At 38.5% G+C, this 19,524-nt stretch overlaps 1 protein-coding gene across 1 annotated transcript in view; it reads left to right on the forward strand.

Annotated features, from left to right (window-relative positions):
- Positions 1–3,661: 3,661 nt before the first annotated feature.
- Positions 3,662–19,524, forward strand: part of LOC140229477 (multiple epidermal growth factor-like domains protein 8) — a 97,500-nt gene continuing 81,637 nt past the window's right edge. Inside the window, exons 1-4 of the mRNA XM_072309730.1 lie at positions 3,662–4,513; positions 9,292–9,455; positions 10,118–10,333; positions 18,515–18,689. Coding sequence (XP_072165831.1) covers positions 3,955–4,513; positions 9,292–9,455; positions 10,118–10,333; positions 18,515–18,689 — 1,114 coding nt within the window. The 5' untranslated portion in view covers positions 3,662–3,954. The remainder of the gene's footprint in view (positions 4,514–9,291; positions 9,456–10,117; positions 10,334–18,514; positions 18,690–19,524) is intronic.

Raw genomic sequence — 19,524 nt, forward strand, 5'->3', positions numbered from 1 at the left:
TGCAAAATAGAGCAAACATGTTATGTCAAACAGTGTAATTTGCTTTGTCGTTTCAGGGAAAGAATATGCTTGAAAAGAATGCATTGTGAGATTATCATTAATATTCCAGGCTTCATCCATGAATTAAAAAGATGCAGTAGTATCTGCAGATTAAGATTAAACATAAAGGTTGAACAAACAGTCATCTATGTCTAGGAAATGGGAGTTTTTGAAAGTGCTGTCATTATTTTCAGCATTGCTTATTCCAGTGGCCTTTTTCATCAAAACTGTACACTATCAATAGCAGAATTGTTGCGACTTTTCACTTTTGATCTGTCCCCATACTCAGCTGTTTTGCACATTCCAAGAACACCCAATCATAGCAAGTGAGGTGTCATTTTAAAGATAAGTTATCAGGCTTCCTTATGATGTCACATTTGAATGAAATGGTATAGTTTTGAGAGAAATATGATACGTCAAATTGGACTTGCAGATTTTTTTTTTGAGGAGTTTATTTCTTTGAAAGGCGAAAATGTTTATTTCTTGATTTTTTATGTTGGACCTAGTCAAATGTGTTCATTTTCTTTTCTTGAAATAACACACGTCACACAAAGACTTGGGTTTTACACTGAACAAAGTTGCAGCACCATCAAAATTTGAATTTTGATATTTCTGTTTGTATTTTTTGGTGCATCTCCATAGGTTAATTATCATTTTGAAGTGCAAAATTTAAGTATGCAGTTCAAACAATTAAAGGTTATAGTCTAATTGCTTACCAAATTTTTTATGTATTCAGTCACAAACGCACTGAAAATATGTGCACCTACGAACGGTTACAGCTCGTTATTCCGAAGGTTCGTTATTCCGAAGGCTCTTTAGTCCGAAGATTCGTTATTCCAAAGGTTCATTGTTCCGAATTTCATTTTCAGATTAACGAATTCGGAATACCAAGCCTTCGGAAGGAATCGGAATAACGCCACAAATGTTCGGATTAACGAACCCTTTTTCATTTTCAGATTAACGAACATCTAGGTATAGGGAATTTGTGTGTTTCGGATTAACATCCCTTCGGAATAACGAACCTTCGGAATAGCGAACCTTCGGAATAACGAACAGCACCCCCTACGAACATCCAAGCCCAGGAGCAACGACGCCTGATAGAGATCCATCGTTGAACGGACCGGAAGCTTGCCCATGCAACATAGCAACATACTCTACCCGTTGGGATACTGTAGTCACGGTCAGTGGCCACGCCTATAACATTGTTTAACGCGGGATTCTCCGTGTAGGAATGTATAGATAATAACAGTGAGCTATAACACATTCAATGAATTTCACATGGTACAAAATTAATGATTGACCAATCACAAATCGTGTTATGAATACGCTATCAAATATGATATCATACATTACTAGTAAACTGAATCTCTTTCCACAAGTTATTAGAGGATATCATGAACCGTTGTATTATAGCCAGCAATGGCGGTACATTTATCCTGCCAAATTTTAATTTTGATTTTAATTCTAATTTTCGTTTACTGAATCCACGTTTTGTCATTGTATAAAGGGGGGGGGGGGACAAATTCCCCTAAAAAAAAAACGATTCATAGGGATTAAGTTGATGAGTAATTAATACAATGTAAATTCTCAGTGGGAAAAAAAACAACAAAAAACAGTGAGTGATATTATATAGCTACCCGAATTTCATGGTATACTTTTTATACAGTCTATCTTACCAAGATCGATGAACCGAGTTTTGAAATATTCACAGAGGCCGCGGATATTGGGGGGGGGGGGGGGGGGGAGCTTGTGTGCAAGATGTATTCCTTCTCTCTACTTTGCTTCTGTGGTATATATTGAAAATAGTGCAAAAATAGGACCAGAGAGACCACTATAACCAGCAGTACTCTTAAAGGGCAAGTCCACCTTCATATACATGTGTATTGAGTGAATGCAGCAATATTCGGAGAACACACCAGTGAGAGTTTGAGGAAAATCGGACAATCCGTTCAAAAGTTATGAATTTTTAAAGTTTTTGCTCAGTCAAGGCTGGATGAGAAGACTAGTATAACTTGTGATGTCACATGTGTACAACGATATAAAGAAAGAATAAAGAAAATTCAACTTATGCTCGCTTTTCTCGTAAAAGAACACTTGACTTCTCTCTATCAGCAGGCAGGTAATATTACCCTGCCTTATGTCAGTAACAAGTCAAAAAAAATGTGCACTTTATTCAAAAAGTGAAGTTTTGTCAAATTTTCTTCTTATTTTCTTTATATCGTACGCATATGACATCATACACTGTAATAGTCTTCTAATCCAGTAGTGACTGCGCAGAAACTTTAAAAATTCATAACTTTTGAACGGATTGTCCGATTTTCCCCAAACTTTCACTGATGTGTTCTACTAATAATGTTGCATTCACTCAATCCACATGTATATAAAGGTGAACTTGTCCTTTAAAGTGGCCCTCTATGTATCCCACCCTCCTTCTCATGTAGCGCTTCGCGCTCGTGATTTTCGCTCCAGTTTTCTTTAGTATAAAGTTGCCCATGTTATAGTTCCATGGCCCATGCCCGTGAAATTGCATAGAAAAACGCCATCAGTGTCCAGACCCACTTAGCACTCTGTCTAGCTCGGCCTAAAGTTGCCAGAGTCGCAGCAAAAATGTGAAGACCTTTTCTTCTTCTTCTTCCTCTTCTTTTTCTTTTTCTTCGTGCACTATAATATGGTATAAATTGCTGAATATAAACGAGAGACACCGAGTAGGCCTTAGCATTGCCAGATTGGGCTTGGTTAACTGTTAGCCTATTTGATAATGATGGTAATAATAATGATAATACATATGATATGATAGAAGTACAATAACAATTACAATGATAATGATAGTATGCTGTACATAATGATAAAATAATGTTTGTTTGTTTTTTTTAAGATACAGGCCTATATAGGGCCTATATAGAGTATTTCTAATCAAACTGATCAATGCGCATCTATACAGTGAATTCGTCCCAATGACAAGGTCAATTAAAGATATATGAAAACTTTTTAAAATTCATTTTGAATGTTAACAGATGCATTGAGTGATGTACCTTTGACAAAGTATTAATTATGTTGGTATAAACTGTTGGTCCCGTGGTCCATTCCACATAGGTCAAAGAAATTAATTAAAAAGATCTAAAAAATATGAAGTTTACTAAAGTTATCTAGACGGAAGGGAGTAATTTGGCTCATCATGATTATCTACTTTGCATATTCATGTGTATACCGCGAACCTGTGAGATACAGTACATCAAGAAACAAGCAGAAACATTAAATTGTTAGAATATCAGAGTGAAGAGAAAATTGTCGACGTTTATGTGATGTGAATTGTTGTGGACTATACTACGTAGAAGTTCGGAGCTGATACGGTGTCTAGAGGTACATCACTGCACCCCTGTGCCGCGCGCGGCGGTGGTGCTCCGTACTTCCGTGCACGGCTGACGGTTTCGCATTGTGCCATCCCTTGATCTTTATACAGGATCGTATGGGATCCGGGAACGTAACGCACGCATGCACGTACGTACGTAGGCAACGTTTACAGTATGGCATGTACTGTACGGGCATGTATAGTACCGTGTGATGTACAGACGAAGAGCGTCGTGACCCCGATCAACGAAATGAGACACCGTGCCGACGAAGATAGACACACAAACGGAGTAATTGCCAGGAATATTCACACCGTTGACGTAATTAATAACATAGGATTTGTGCAGTGTAATCGGAATGTTCATGGAACCGAACAGGACACTGGTTAGAGGTCGGACGACTCTTCATATTGCGAAGTAATCGTGTGTCGAAAGTGAAGAGGTATCACTTGCGGAAGGCAGGGGTTATGTAGGACGCCTGGCCTGTGCAGTGCAGTGAATGGTATGGTGCAGCTGAACGGGTCGTGACTGGCAGTCAGCTGTTTGCGACAAACAACTCCAAGACAACATGGCGCCAGTAAATGGAGTCGACCCTGCCGCTGAACAATCTTCGTCTTATTGCTATGCCAAGCAGAGCTGGAAAAACGCGGATCTGATGTCGACTCTAGCAGAAAATGTCAGATGCATGCAAAGGAGACCGAGGAGAGAAGGCGGGCACAGTGTCGGTGTATCACCCCACGTCCCCAGGCTCAGGCCCGGGGGAAGGAAGGATGGACAGATATCGACAGAAACGTGGACGAGTGGAAGATTACGAACAGACGATCTGGAAGATGATGTCGGTACTTGGCGAAAAAAGACATGCACAACTGAATCACATACTAGATCAAGAACATTTCCATCTCATTTAGGATTTGTAGGACGTGTTGATGTATTGCTAGATAATTGGAGAGTGCTGTTGTGCGCAGTGGTTCTGTGCATATTTTTGACAAAGATCCCAATGTGTACAGCAAATTGCTATGGACTTGGAACCACGGGCCGTGCCATATTCACCGCACTGGAAGGTTCAATATCAGATCATCCCAACCAGTCCTATCCTGAACATCAAAAGTGCGAGTGGTTGATAAGAGGTGAGATTTAATGAAAATTGAGAAAGAGTCAAAGACGTCCTTATGCCCCCACCAATTTTTTCATTACAGTGAGGTCTATAGAAAAAGCGCACGCCACAGTGTGTGGTGCAGTAACTAAATGTACAGTACATACAAGGTTTCTTTAGATTGGTGCGGCCTGCGCAAACGAGCTGCTCGGCGAGTACCCAGTGTGCACCATCTATGTCAAGCGTACACTGCACTCGCGTTGTTGCACAATGGGACAAGTGCCCTATTTCTTTTTATAATACAGTGACACATCGGGTTTTGATGAATAACGAATACAACACGTAATAGGGAGTAAACAGAAATGGTAGTCTTAAACGTTGGATCAAATACATGTACACAATAAATGATTGACAAACTTTCACTTCTCATACTTCATTGAGGCTGTTATAGATGGACCAGGAATACTGTTGTATTAAAGCCACATTTTCTTGACCTCGTAAGACTAAAGAGTTGTAAGTAAGTGGTCTCGGTCGCGCAGCTGGTCTCATACTAACTTGTACAATTGTACACAGCCCAGTCGCTGTATCGCACAGTGTCTGGTCGGGCTACTGGTCTCGGTGCAACTCGAGCCACTTGACTTGCGTGGTATTGCGCAATGTCTGTACTCCCTGCGTGAAAAAAGTTGAATGTCACATCAGGGAGGGGTTTTCCACCTCCCTGGTCACATGATGCTTTTTGACAATTACTGTGCTTGAAAAAATATGGCAATTTTATAAACCTTTAAATACACCTGTACTACTACTACAATCAGTACATGTACTTGAGTCTCTACTCTTGTTTAATGTTGGCAATCTAGGGGTTTAGGGGCCACACACAGTTTTGACCTTTAATAAAGTGACTCTAATTGATATTTTTGGTCATGATTATATTTTCATATGTTTCAGGTTTTCTACCATCTCACTTTGATTCAACTGTGGCCATACACTGTAAATAAGGAATCATTGCAGTAAACATTGCAAAATGCATGCATAAAATAGCAATACCAGTTTGAGGTTTGGGACTTTCTCGCTTCTCATCGTATGTGTATTCCAAGCATGTATGCCTGACTAGTGAAAGAGGTGCATGGTCTGCAATGGCTTCTGCATGACCACTAAACGGCACATAGCTTTTATACATAACGCATAGATCTTATGCAAGCATTCACAGCCCCATACACATTGGCAAGTGGTGGGGTAGGGGGGGGGGGGGGACATACAGTCAAAAAAAGAAGTCTTGCCGAAAATTGGTGGTGTTGGCTTTGGAAAAAAAACCTTGGAGATGTTGTAATACCACATTACTTTTGGCCCTTTAATTCTCATGACTTTTTGCATGATAGGGTGTTTTTTTTGTTTGTTTTTTAGATTCTTCAACTTTTTTTTTACGTGTAAGCATTGGAACATCATCATCAGCTTTAGATAACAAACTCTGAATTTAGTTTCTTGAATGATCTTCCTTCATATTTTTCATAACACAAATATACACCTTTTGTACAGTAGGTACTGTACAGTTGTACCTACACAGTTTGTCTGCTGTTTAAAGGGCAAGTTCACCTTCATACATGTGGATTGAGTGAAGGCAACAATATAGTAGAACACATCAGTGAAAGTTTGGGGGAAATCGGACAATCTGTTCAAAAGTTATGAATTTTTAACGTATATAGATCTGCGCAGTCAATGCTGGATGAGAAGACTACTACAGTGTATGATGTCACATGCATTCAATGATATAAGGAAAATAAAAAGAGAATTTCACAAAAATTTTTCTTTTTGAATAAAGTGCACATTTCTTTGACTTGTTACTCATGTACAGACTGTATGTTAAGGGTAATATTATTCCCCCTGCCTTCTGAAAGAGAGAAGTCGAGTGTTTTGTTATGTGAGAAAAATGGAAATATGTTGAATTTTCTTTATTCTTCCTTTATATCGTTGTACACATGTGACATCACAAGCTATACATGTAGTAGTCTTCTCATCCAGCAGTGACTGAGCAGAAACTTCAAAAATTCATAACTTTTGAACGGATTGTCCGATATTTACTCAAACTCTCACTGATGTGTTCTACTAATATTGCTACATTTACTCGACCCACATGTCTATCAAGGTGAACTTGTCCTTTAATGTGTGCAATGTCACTGGAGCTGTAATTTCCTTGTCCTTGTTTATTGACCTTCTGTGTTAAAATGTACAGGGACAGCAGTGTTGTATTGCATAAGTATGAGTATTGTACATGCTTGTACGTGTATGTGAAGGCCTACATTTTCAAGAGCACATTATGTTTTGTGTGAAGGCCAATTTACTGGTGGCTTCCGTTGCAAAAGGCAAGTGACACAAGGAACATACATTGTACATAAATATTACAAGTGTATTGTACAGTGTACACTACATTTGTGTGTACAATGTGATGTCTGTTGCAAGATCATACAAAGTACACACACCCCATTGGACCTTGGATAGTGCATGCAAATTTAGTGTACACAATGTGCACAGCAGTATGCTGTTCCTTAAATGGATCACACTCCCTGTGAATTGTTCATTGAAAAGAAGTTTGTTTGTAATTCGTACTATTGGAACTACGTGTATACTGTACATTATACTGCACTCTGGAGGTTTTCATCTCAAATGAAACACTCAGAATTGATACGCTGTGCTCTGTAACCTGTACCATATCTCTCATACAGACAGACCGTACTGTATATAATTTACATTTTTTAATATAGACCTGTGTTACACTCTAATTGCAGTCTGTACTTTCGTTTTTGTACACCTTAATGACAATTTACCATTATTCCTCTTGTACAGTACACCAACAATTGTACATAAACGACAATGTACAGTGTGTACAAGGTGTACATCTGACACATTGTAAAGTGATAAATGGTGTGTATACAATTGTACTACAGTGTACGTATTACAGTGTTTTAATCTACATGTACTGTATTAAAAGTTTTGTTCTGTAATATCTTATTTTACTCATTAATCTATCAGGGTGCACTGTTTTGGCATTACAGTAATGAAATGTTAAATTATTAAATCCTGTCTACATTTGTATACTGTAGATACTGGAAGATTGCTGTGTATAAAGTAGCAGCAGTTGGCCAGGTTCCAGATTTATGTAAATCTTCTCTAGATTTGTCATTATCACCATCCCACTTACAGTTGTACTGATCGGTGGTTAACGTACATAGGGCCTATACTTGAAAAAACAGAAATCCTGACTAATACAAGTTCTGTATTTATTGCCCCAAAATTATGAAACAGCTCAGGCTTTTGATTTACGTTGTACATGTAATTGTACAATTGTATGCAGTCCTGAGCAGATACATTGTACCCTTGCGGGTATTGTTTAAAGAAGGAAGATATTGCAAGATCTCTACATGATAATACATGTAGCACAAGGAACAGAAATGTTTGTGGGGAAAGGGGGGGGGGGGGTTGACAGAGGAGAGTTGGGGAAAAAGAAAGTCATATTGAGTCAGACATACACACACCTGTGTTCCACCATGATTGACAACCATTGTGTAGGCCAAGTTAGGGTACAAACTCACAAGTGGTTCTGTGCTCTTCATTCCTACGTGTACGACTTGCTGATACTGCAGACTACCTGCAGGCATTGTGTGAGTACTTACTAGAGCCAACTTCAAGGTTACACACTATAAATAGCCTGTTTGAGATTGCCGTTTACACTTGAACTCTAGAATGTGCTGAGTAGACCTACTATGTTGATGGTGTACGATATTTAAAGTGCATTTTCCTAGTAAACTGTAAACGCGTGAATTTTCGTGGTACATTAATTTTTGTGTATTTCGCGCTACTTCTGGCCAGCGCGAATTCCAAAACCCATGTAAATATCTTCACAATTTTCTCTGCACATAGCGAATGGGTTGGCAATTGCGCAATTGCGCAATTGCACAGTGCAAATTCGATAACCTGCGAATACAGCTTGTATGTTTTTGAGCTGCTCAGCGCGAAAAATTAATCACGCGAAAATTACATTGTACAAATTGTATCAACGTTTACAGTAATTTGTAATTTACATGGAAAACCTCAGGTGTGTGACATTGATTCTTATCAGATGATATTTTTTACTTATTGTTTAAAGCTGTTTGTTTTTTCTTGGCAAAGGTGCAGTACAACTGTACCCCATAGAGAAGTTCACTTGGGACAAGAAAACAACACAAATGTACATTACATACACATGTATGGCCGTGTTAACAGTTTTAGCAAAGTCTGAAATTTAAGGAAAAAGTAGTACCCCTTTGAGTGGTAGTGAATAATTTAAGATGGTAGTATGAATGATCATGAGCGAAGGGTTTCAACCTCTGTACCTACATGTACAGTGTATGATGTACGTATCAATACATGTATAATATTGTATTTGTGGTAAAAAGTGTGTATTAATGGTGCAATACATTATACATCAACTCTTCATGCAAGAGTATGAATTATTCAGCATTTAAGGCCTGCGTAGTACACTGTATGTACAATATAGTACATAATGTATGTGTAGGTGTAACTACTAGAATCTGCAGTCTATTTGTTTTTACTGATTATAATAGCGTGATGCCACAGCCGGCATGACAATGCTCCTGTGAACTTCCTTTTTTTTAGTCATGTTGTGCACACATGATTCATAACCACATTTGTGAAAGTCATCAAAGTTATAGTTTGTGAACAGGAAATCTCTACCAGTTCAAAAGATATAATGCATCCAATTCCAGAGTGAATGGTAAGACTGTGTTTATCTGTTTGTTTGTTTGTTTGTCTGTTTTTTAGCACCAAGCTCTGACATGAAGATCATGCTCACCTTCACCTCCTTTGGCACGGAGTGCAGCTACGACTTCGTCAGCATCTACGATGGCGACTCGCATCGCAGCAAGATGATAGCCTCATACAGCGGCGACTTCATTCCGTCCACCATCATGGCTGAGTCAGGCCAGGTACGGTGTTAATGCTCCCACAGAGTCACTTTCAACCATTGCCATTGGAGAGGGGGGTGGGGCGGGGATTGACGGAATGGGGGTGGGGAGGATGGGGTTGCATTAAATGTGCGACCTGTGAAGAAAAGCAGTAAAATGGAAATGATGGCAGAAAGAAGGAAGAAGTGAGAAGAGGATAAAGAAGGACAACGAAGAAGAAAAATAATGCAGAAGAGTATTAAGAGAGAGAGAGAGAGAGGGAGAGAGAGGGCATACTAGCCTGAGCATTTCTTTACATATATTTCTAGAGACACAATGTTAAAGTACTGGGCAGTTAAAATTACCCTGCATGCTGGCACATCGGAAAAAGGGAAACATTCAATTTGAGAAAAGTTGAAAAATGTGTTGTAATATGCTCTCGGTTGTCATTGTACAATACAGGCAGAGGAAGGAGAAAAAGAATGAAAAGATAACATTCTGAAAAGTATTGTGTATTCATACAACTATCAAGCAAGAACTTTGACTTTATTAACATAATGGAGATCTACAGGTTGTACAAGTAGCCCATTCACAGTTGATGCTAGCTTGATATCCCCCCCTCCATATTGCTCATGTGATCAAATTCCAGGTGACAAAGATTTACAAAGAATAATGACAGCATATCTCTCCCGATTCTCTCCCAGATGCTAATATATTTGTACAGCGATCGCAACTACAACCTGCGTGGCTTCGACGCAACGTACACGATACACAACTGCTCCATGGCCTGCTCCGGTCACGGCAGTTGCGTGGACCACACGTGCGTGTGCGACACCGGTTACACGGGCGAGGGCTGCGATTGCCGGAGCTGCCCGTATGAGTGTGGCAACGAGTGGAACCAGGGCACATGCCAAATTTCGGTAAGATACAACACTTGTACTTTGATTGTCAGGTGACAGAGATGAATTGATGAATGTGAATTTACTATTGCTCGATGTGAACACATCATGTGGGTGCTTGTAATACAAGAAAGCAAGCACAGAAAAAAGAATATTGAGTCCTTTCGAAAGGACTGTACAGTAGGCAGTAAGGATATAAAATGTGCATCTTGCTTTAGTGAGGAGCATTTAACCACTGCAGCCTGGGGGACTTGAACCAGGGATCTGAAGACTAACGATCCATGGACCTAACCACTGTGCCAGAACAGAGCTCATGTTGGAAGAGAAGACTTGCAGTTTTAGTGTTGGCTTCTTGACGTGTTGACTATTTTTTTTTAATTTATTTATTCATTTATTTATTTTTTTTGAGATTTGCAGTGATTTGTTGCTGTCGGTGTACTCGGTATCTCAGTCTTTATATCTTTGTTTACATTCAAAAGACCAGTCTGGGGGCACTTACCCTCCTATTATTGTAGATAGCAGAGATAATAAGATTAGCTTTCTTTGTTCACATAACTAAGCTCCTATAAGTTGTTGAGATAACAACAAAACCTGCCAAAGATTTGTGCTTTAAATAGTAGTTTGATCATGCACAAAACAATACAGGTCTGTTGCCTTTTGTGTTTGATGTGGTAGACTAGCCAAAGTAAAGTACAGTTCACACTCAGATAGCAAAATTGTTAAAGCATGCAGAGGATTGTTTATACTTACAGTGTATTCCTGAAAGAAAAATGTCATGGGAATGTGTTTTCTCTTCTTTGTGTAGCAATTAGCTCATTTTCCTTTGTAATGATCACCTCTCTCTCCTGGGAACATATGGTTTTTATTCGATATCACCCTTTTCAATGCAAAATTTGCATTATGTGCTAACCCCACACCAAATCCTGTATCAACATATACTTCAGTACATGGTGAAATGATACAGAAATTTAGTTTTGAGTGGTTTTATGAGAAGCTGCTAGTACAGTCCACAGTCCCTCTCCAAATTACTGAAATCCTTGTGTCGAGTTTTTTTTATTGCAACTGATTGACAAATTGCCCTACATTGACGTAAAGCACCAAATTAATTAGTGGTTTAAACACTTTTTTTTTTTTTTTAACAGCAATGTACATTGTAGGGCAATTTGTCAATCAGTTGCAACATTTCCTCTTTCCCTTCTAAATTTGTGAATAACTTGTCTTGAAAAGCTGGGCAGTTTGGATGTCTCACTGTAACATAATTGATGAGAAAGTGTCTGTAATCACATAGTACAGTACTCAAGCATCACACATTGTTTCCATAAACACTTTAAAGGGATTGTATAGTTTTGGTTGAGACCTAATTTCAGGTTTCTTACATTTTTTGGTGAGATAATGAGAAACCACTTATGAAATATGAAAGAGTGCATGTAATTCCATGAGGAATTCAACACTTATTTGATGAAAATTGTTTTTTAAAGGGCTGAGATATCCAAAACAGAGTGATTCTAATAAAGTGTGGGACCCACATTTTATTACCATCGCTTTGTTTTACTTTGTTTTTGGATGTTTCAGTCATTCCAAACCCGATTTTCATCAAATTAACTTTGAATTTCTCTTAAAATGGTATGTTCTGTACTATTTCATAGGTTTTTCCTTGTTATCTCGCAAAAAATTAAAAGCCCAATTCTCATCTCCACCAATACTGTACCATCCTTTTAACTATCCTACAACTGTTGGCAACATATTTTTGTGTAATGTCTATAGATGGCATACAACGTAGTGGCATTGAGAGTGTGAACTGTGCCCTCTTTAAAATGTGTCTATAGTGTCTGAGCCTCACATTACACTGAGATGAATTGACATTTCACTACAGCTGAGAAAAAAAAAAGGCTACTGGTTCACATCTATAGAGGGTCTGCTTTGTTTGTGCATAGACCTTGTGAGTGGGTGCTTCATGGACGGTCATCAAAGGATGGTCATCAAAGCCAGGCGTGAATAGGCTTCGGACAATTGACCACCACTGACAATGGTTTCTAAGAATCCATAGACAAGCCATTCATTCCCATGAAGCTCACCTGAAGAAAAGCACGACCTGGCACATCTCATTGTAATAATAAAGGCAATGGTCATCCCATTCCCTCACATACATAATACCTTACCCCTCCTCCTGTTCAGGTCAAAGGTATACCTAGTACTTGCTGGTACGTGTAAATAGCCTTTCATTTTTTTTTTTTCTATGTGGGATACATGTAAAATAATGAAAATGTACAATGACAATGTACATTCTTTTGTTGTAGCTACAGGTTTGTACTTTTCCCCCCTCTGTGGGTGATCTCCATTTTGATTGATGATCAAAGGGGAAGTTGTTGTCATTCTATATAAAAGGGGCATTCCAGATGACTTAATTTCACATTGTATACAAATGTACAGTATGTAAATATAATTATAGTGCCATAGATTTTTGAAATTCATTGTGGTCCTTGAGCAGATAAACAAATCCTGCTCTAAAGGCTTAAAACAAACACTGAACAAGGATGACATAAGAGGCTCACATAATCCAGTCATGTAGCAACATAATTTCATCACAATACCACTAGCTCAACAAGTTCACCTGTGCAGAATTTATGCACTCTTTCTTCTTCTGTTCTGCCACCTTGAGCACCCAATCATGCATATAAAGTGTGAAGCTGCTACATGTCGTTATCGTCATTCATTGTAATTTGTTATCAACCCTGAAAACATTCTTTTTTCTTACCGCAAACATTATAAATTCTGAAACTGTGAACCCCGTATCAAACCAAAAGTACAGTGTAGATGTTCAATTGGAAAAGTCTGAAAATCATCCGGTACGCTCATTGTGAGCCCCTTCTCAAAAACTAATTAATGACCAATTGCTGCAAAATATTTGTACTATTTATTATCTCATGGGCCCTATTACATTGTACAGTAGACCGTGTATACATTGGATACAGAGTGATTTGAATACAATAGAGACCAGAGAACAATGGGAGAAATCCCCTTTGTAATATGTGATCACAAATGGTTGTATTATTAAAGGGAACCAAAACCCAAAGAGAAATAAGGGATTGAGTGAAAGCAGCCACATTAGTAGAACATATCAGGGAAAGTTTGAGGAAAATCAGACAACTGATGCAAAAGTTACGAATTTTTAAAGTTTTGGTGTTGGAACCACTGGATAAGGAGACTACTTGAGTTTATGACATCATGTATGGACAGCAATATAAAGAAAATATTAATGTATAGTAAAAGAAAATTCAACATGCTTTCACTTTTGTAGCATAATGAAAGAGCACTTGACTAACCGTTTTTAGAAAGCAAGGGGAATGATTACTACCCTTAACATTATGTCAGTAACAAGTTGGTGGAATATGTAATTTTCATGAAAAATTAATTTTTGTGGAATTATCTTTATATTTTCTTTATATTGTAGTCCACAGATGACGTTATGAACTCGAGTAGTCTCCTTATCCAGTCATTACAACACTAAAACTTTAGAAATTAATAACTTTTGCATCAATAGTCTGATTTTCCTTAAACTTACACTGATGTGTTCTACTGGAATGTTGCTGCTTTCACTCAATCCACATTGCTCTTTGGGTTTTGGTTTCCTTTAAAGGGGATGGCTAGTAACTGATCAGTGGGAATCAGTGGGAGTGCTGGGGGATGATTGTTCCAATTCTTGTGGGATTCATTTAAGAGTACATATATCTATTGTGTGAAAATTATTTGCTTGAGAACGGTGTCATATCCAAGTAATGTGCAGTTTAATGCCCCGTCACTGTACAGGCATGCTAACCTGGAAACATTAAACTGCACATTACCGATACTTGAATATGAGACCATTCTTAAGTAAACAATTTTCACTCAACTCTAATGTACTCTTAAATGAATCCCACAAGGATACAGCCTGTAGGAACAATCATCCCCCAGCATTCCCACTGATTCCCACTGATCAGTTACTAGCCATCCCCTTTAAAATCTTGCAAAAGTATATGGTGCATGGATTCTACCATAACTGTGAAGTTCATTGGTTTTGAAGCTAGAACTATTTTTTCCTCAAATTTCTCCATAGATTGTAACAATACAGAACCATGTACATTTGCAGAGTCCATGATGATCAACCGGGGAAAATTTCCCTAGGTAAAATTTTAAGATTGTTTATGAAAGGAAGTGATTAGAGAGAATAGCTGTCAAAGTGCATGAAAACTCACAGGTTGATTAATGCTGTCAGCTCTGGTTACATTCCCCTTCAGAAGTATGTTAATTGATACCAACTTTACATTATGTACAGTTGTACATGTAGGCATACTTCATATTTCATGCACATCAGTGCTTTCTAGTCTGTAATATTCAGCCCCTTTTCTACATTTACATAATGTTTCAAAACTGAATGGCCTGAATTCACGAAGGTGGTTTAAACTTATAGACCATGGTACAAATTTAGACTGTGGTCTAAAATAAGCGTGAAATACAGTGTATAGTGAAGTTCTAAACAAACATACGAGTATAATGCCCATGGATGGCAAGATGTGTACTACTACTTACAAATTGTAGGGTGCTCATGTGGCTACAAAACAACAAATTTTGATGCCGGGCAACCTGCAATCATTACCACATGGAAGCAGCCACCTGCAATCGTCAAAAAGCACCCAGCGCTATCTTTATTCATCAGCTAAATGCTCCAAGGATTGCAAACAAGAGGCAAACCCAGGTGTACAATATCAAAATAAGAGCATTCATGAAACCGTGACGCACTTCAAATCGAGGCCACTGATAGTATTGAAGGTGCCAGGGGATGTCTTTATGTTGGTAGTGATGGTACTGATACGCTATGCATACAACTGTGCAGTTTCTGATCCTAGCCTTCTAAAGAGATATTGTACAGCAATTTCCAGTAAAATACAACATTCAGTACAAAATTTCTCAATTGTTTAATTGTTTGAGAGATTAAGGTATTTGTTGGTTGCCATACATTGTAATTTATACCTTTTTTGTCACTTTGTGAAATTCATTAACTAGTATACATGTATAGTATAAAAAAAAATGTTTCAAACAGTATAAAAACTGAATTTTGTGGACTGGCAATTTTGTTGGTTACCAGAATTTCCTTTGAACAAACAAGTACTGTAAAAATGGAATTTTTGGCGGCGAGGAAATTTTCACGCGATGAGAAACTAGCACAAAAGTAAAAGCACGGGAATGTGTTTGGTTGTTATATGTACCAGTACATGTATGATGTGTAATGTGATTAAAACCTTGCAAAATTCATTGTACTGGGCAGAGGGCAAAAAATTCTTTGTATTCTAGAAAATAACCACTTTTACAGTATGTATGCCAGGAAGACTTTGCTCTCTGAGTGAGTTGTGTGCATACATGTACATGTAAATTTACAAATGGACAATAAAATACCCTGTAACATCTCAGCCTCAGCAAAGACTATTCTACGGTAATCTACGGAAGAATGACAGTTGTACAATGTGTGAGTGTCTGTTGCTGGATAAGGCTGACCGAGTGATACTTATACTTTCTACTACTATCGGTTCATGTATGGTTTTCAATGGAATATCAGTGGAAAATTGGCAGATTGATGAGTGCATGCATTTTTATACACTACAATGTATCATATGAATCATTTCAACTCAAGAGTGCATTGCTGAATACATGTATGTTGTATCTTCCAAAGACATTTCTGCATTGGCAGAGTATTGCAAAGTTTTTTCTTGGATTTGATACAACCGACAAGTGTACAAAAATGGTGCATGACAGCTAGTGCACTCCACCCAAATCCGGGAAATCTTGGCAAAGTGTCTGGAAACCTGCAGAAGTGTAGACTACCCATGAAGTGCTCTTCCAGTGCACACATCCTGTCAGTGGTTGCTAGGCGCAGGCCGATTGTTTGCCGCTGGCAGAGTAATGTGGCTCCACTGGCAATTAGATATACACACATATTATGAAATTCTGGAGCAAGGTTATGTCATGGCCGACATATGTTTTGATAAGATACAATTTGTATCCTTGTAAAGTTAGCGTTGCAGAGTAATCAAATTTATAGATCTATCTATCTTTTCATGATAGCATGCAGTATATGATAAAACATTATGCATTTTAGAATTCTGTGTAGGTAATACATGTACATGGTTATATGTACTGTGTATCATGGTCTCACTTGTTGAGTAAACTGTGCACTAACATTTGACGGGCATTTATAAACATATTTTGCGGAAAGGGAGCTCTACATGTTGACAATTTATTGAGTGTTTAAAATGTGCAATGGAATATAACATGAAAGAATGACAGTGTGTTACCTCTGGTGTGAGAAAAGTTATAGTATCAGTGAAAAGTAGCAAAACACTAAAAATATTGTAGATTGTGTTAGCTTTTCTGTCTGTCATAAGTACTCATTTAATTTGTGTGAGGATATGATATTTGAATATTATGTGTAGATGATGACTGGCGGGGGAGGGAACATACCGAATGTTCCACCCGAAGGGTTTGAAATGCTATTGAGGGAGGTTGTAAGTCCCGGGATGAAGTCGAGGGACTTATAGCCTCCCGAAATAGCATTTCAAACCCTGAGGATGGAACGTTTGGTACATATTCCCGACAACAAAAGTCATCATCTGTTATATTACTGTATATGGGTTAGTCAAATATGTCTTGTAGTACAACTTGTACGTCAACGTCAACCGCCAGCACAATGCATTCGATCGCGCGCTTGCGCAGAGCCAAATTCACTGTGTGTGCGCGGGTCCTTCTGTCATTTGTTACGTGAAAATGTTTTCCCATGGGAGAACATTACAAAATGTTCTCCCATGGGCGAACATAACCAATGTTCCTCCATCACATGACTGTGTTTAGCCAATCACTAACCGGTATTTGACTAACCCATCTAATATTATATTTTGTAATATCAAAAACAATTTACCATGTAGCAATGCAGCACCTGGTATAAAACAGACATGATTCAATGTGTCATCATTTAATATACAAAATGTACCATACAGTACATTTGTACACCTGTACATGTGTACGTTTTACACTACATAATAGTGGCTATTTTCCAGTAGCTGTTGAATTTTAGTGTGGACATGTTCTCAAATGTGCAGTTGAATTTGATTTGTATTGAGTAGTTGGACTTTAAAATGATTGCATCAGATGTTCGACATTGAAGACCCTACTGTTCTAACATGCACAGATGTGACAAGTTGTCAATAAGTTTACATTGAAATGTGTACACACGTATACAGTGTACACATATAATTTGTAACAGGTGTACAATGTGTGTATGTGTGCGTTTTTATGAAACACAAAGAACACACACACACACACACACACAGAAATGAACAGTGTATTATTTTTTTTTTTTGTGTGTGTAAAAAGTGGTACCCTGCAGGATGAATCTTATTACCAGAAGGTGCTGACATTACTGTGCATGTTAGGGTAGTCAACAGTGACTGATACACTGAACACAATGCCCTGGAAACTATTGTGTCTTGTGTGTACACACTTTGCGTCCAGGCTACTATGCACTGTAAAGACCCTGTGGTGATGATGTATGTGCCATTCAATAATATAAAACAGGACAAATATCCCATTGAATGAGAAAAGTACACTCCTGCTGATTGGTGCCACAATGCTCCGTGCACAACATTATTTGAGGACTGCAATGGTATCAAAGGAGAAAAAAAAAACAGGTTACATAGGCCTACATCTCAATATAAGACCATCCATTTTGCACAATGTACATTGTACTGTACATGTACTGTACATTGTTACAGTTGTGATCAATGTCACAATTGTATGAAAACATATCCCTTTTTTATGATACAGTTTCATTGCTTTCTTTATTTTTTTCTGATCTTTAATAGTAATCAAGTAGAATTTGTTTGTGTTGGATGTACACATCGATAGTACAAGTGTACTCTACTACATATTGTAAACTTTCACATGTGTACACTATTTAATATGGTTTCTCATTATTGTTGTGTTATATCAATTTATAAAGTGCAAAACCTACAGACATATATTCTTCTGCGCTATACACATAAAAGAGATTAAAGATCATGTTCTAGTCAAAAAAAAAGAAGAATTAAAAACAAATGAATGAGTTCTATTCTGTTCTTCCTGACTGATATCTTACATTGTATTATATTTTTATTCTGTTTCCCATCGCCCACCCAGCAGTGTGTATGTGAAGAGGGCTACGTCGGGGAGGGGTGCAGTCTGTCAACGGCCAACGACTCGGGGTGGGGTCAGTCTTTCCTGGTGTCCAGTGGGGATGCAGGGGGGCTGAGCAGGAGGACCGGCCACGCCGCGGTGTACCACCAGGAGACCGACAGCCTCTGGATCTTTGGAGGTATGTATCAAAGAATATCATGCTTTCTGGATGCCTTGAATCCATTGAAGACCAGTCCCGAGTATACTTGAACTGGTGTCTGTGGGAAATGTGCGTTTTCACAAAATCAGCCCATCCTCAATGGGTTAAAGACCTGGCAGCTTGGGAGATTCATGGATGGTCCCAATTCAGTTGCTACCCACTGGGGTACATAAAAAAAAATCACTAATAGTAGTAGTCAGGTGGTAGCAGAAGGCTTAATGGTGCACCATGCATTCTTTCTTGGGTATGTATGTGGCCCTGAGGGCCTACCCACTCGCAAAGTGTCGGCAAGCATGTTATTTGAAGCCTTCAAAGATTTTATGGCATTAGTCAGCACATACATGCATTGAAGGGGAGATATTGCACAGATGGCCTGCAAGTGGAAGAGTTGGAGGCTCCGAGACTGACTGTGAGTTGTATAGTAGCCCAAGGAAAGCGGCAAAGAGTATGCATCACTCTGAAGACCTGAGCCCCATTTCATAAAACTTGCTATGATAGCTACTCTTTGCTGGAATGGCAATTGTCATGGTAATGACAAAAATCCAGCTTCCTGATTGGCTGTTGCAATGGGAAGTTGCCATTCCAGCAAGAGTTGCCATCCTAGCATCGTTCATTAAATGGGGCCCTGAACATACATTTTCCACAGAGAGTGTAGGCGTGATTTAAACCCTTTCATTTTGCTATATCGTGAGCTGTTTGATTGGGTTGTAAAAGTGATTGACACTACCATGTAAGTTTGAGTTAGACATTTAGGGGTGCATTTTCTCTGATGATGTGATGACTCTCTGAAGTAGGAGATCTTTACAGGCATTCT

The sequence above is a fragment of the Diadema setosum genome, chromosome 6, assembly GCF_964275005.1.
Source record: "Diadema setosum chromosome 6, eeDiaSeto1, whole genome shotgun sequence".
Taxonomy (NCBI): Eukaryota; Metazoa; Echinodermata; class Echinoidea; order Diadematoida; family Diadematidae; genus Diadema; species Diadema setosum.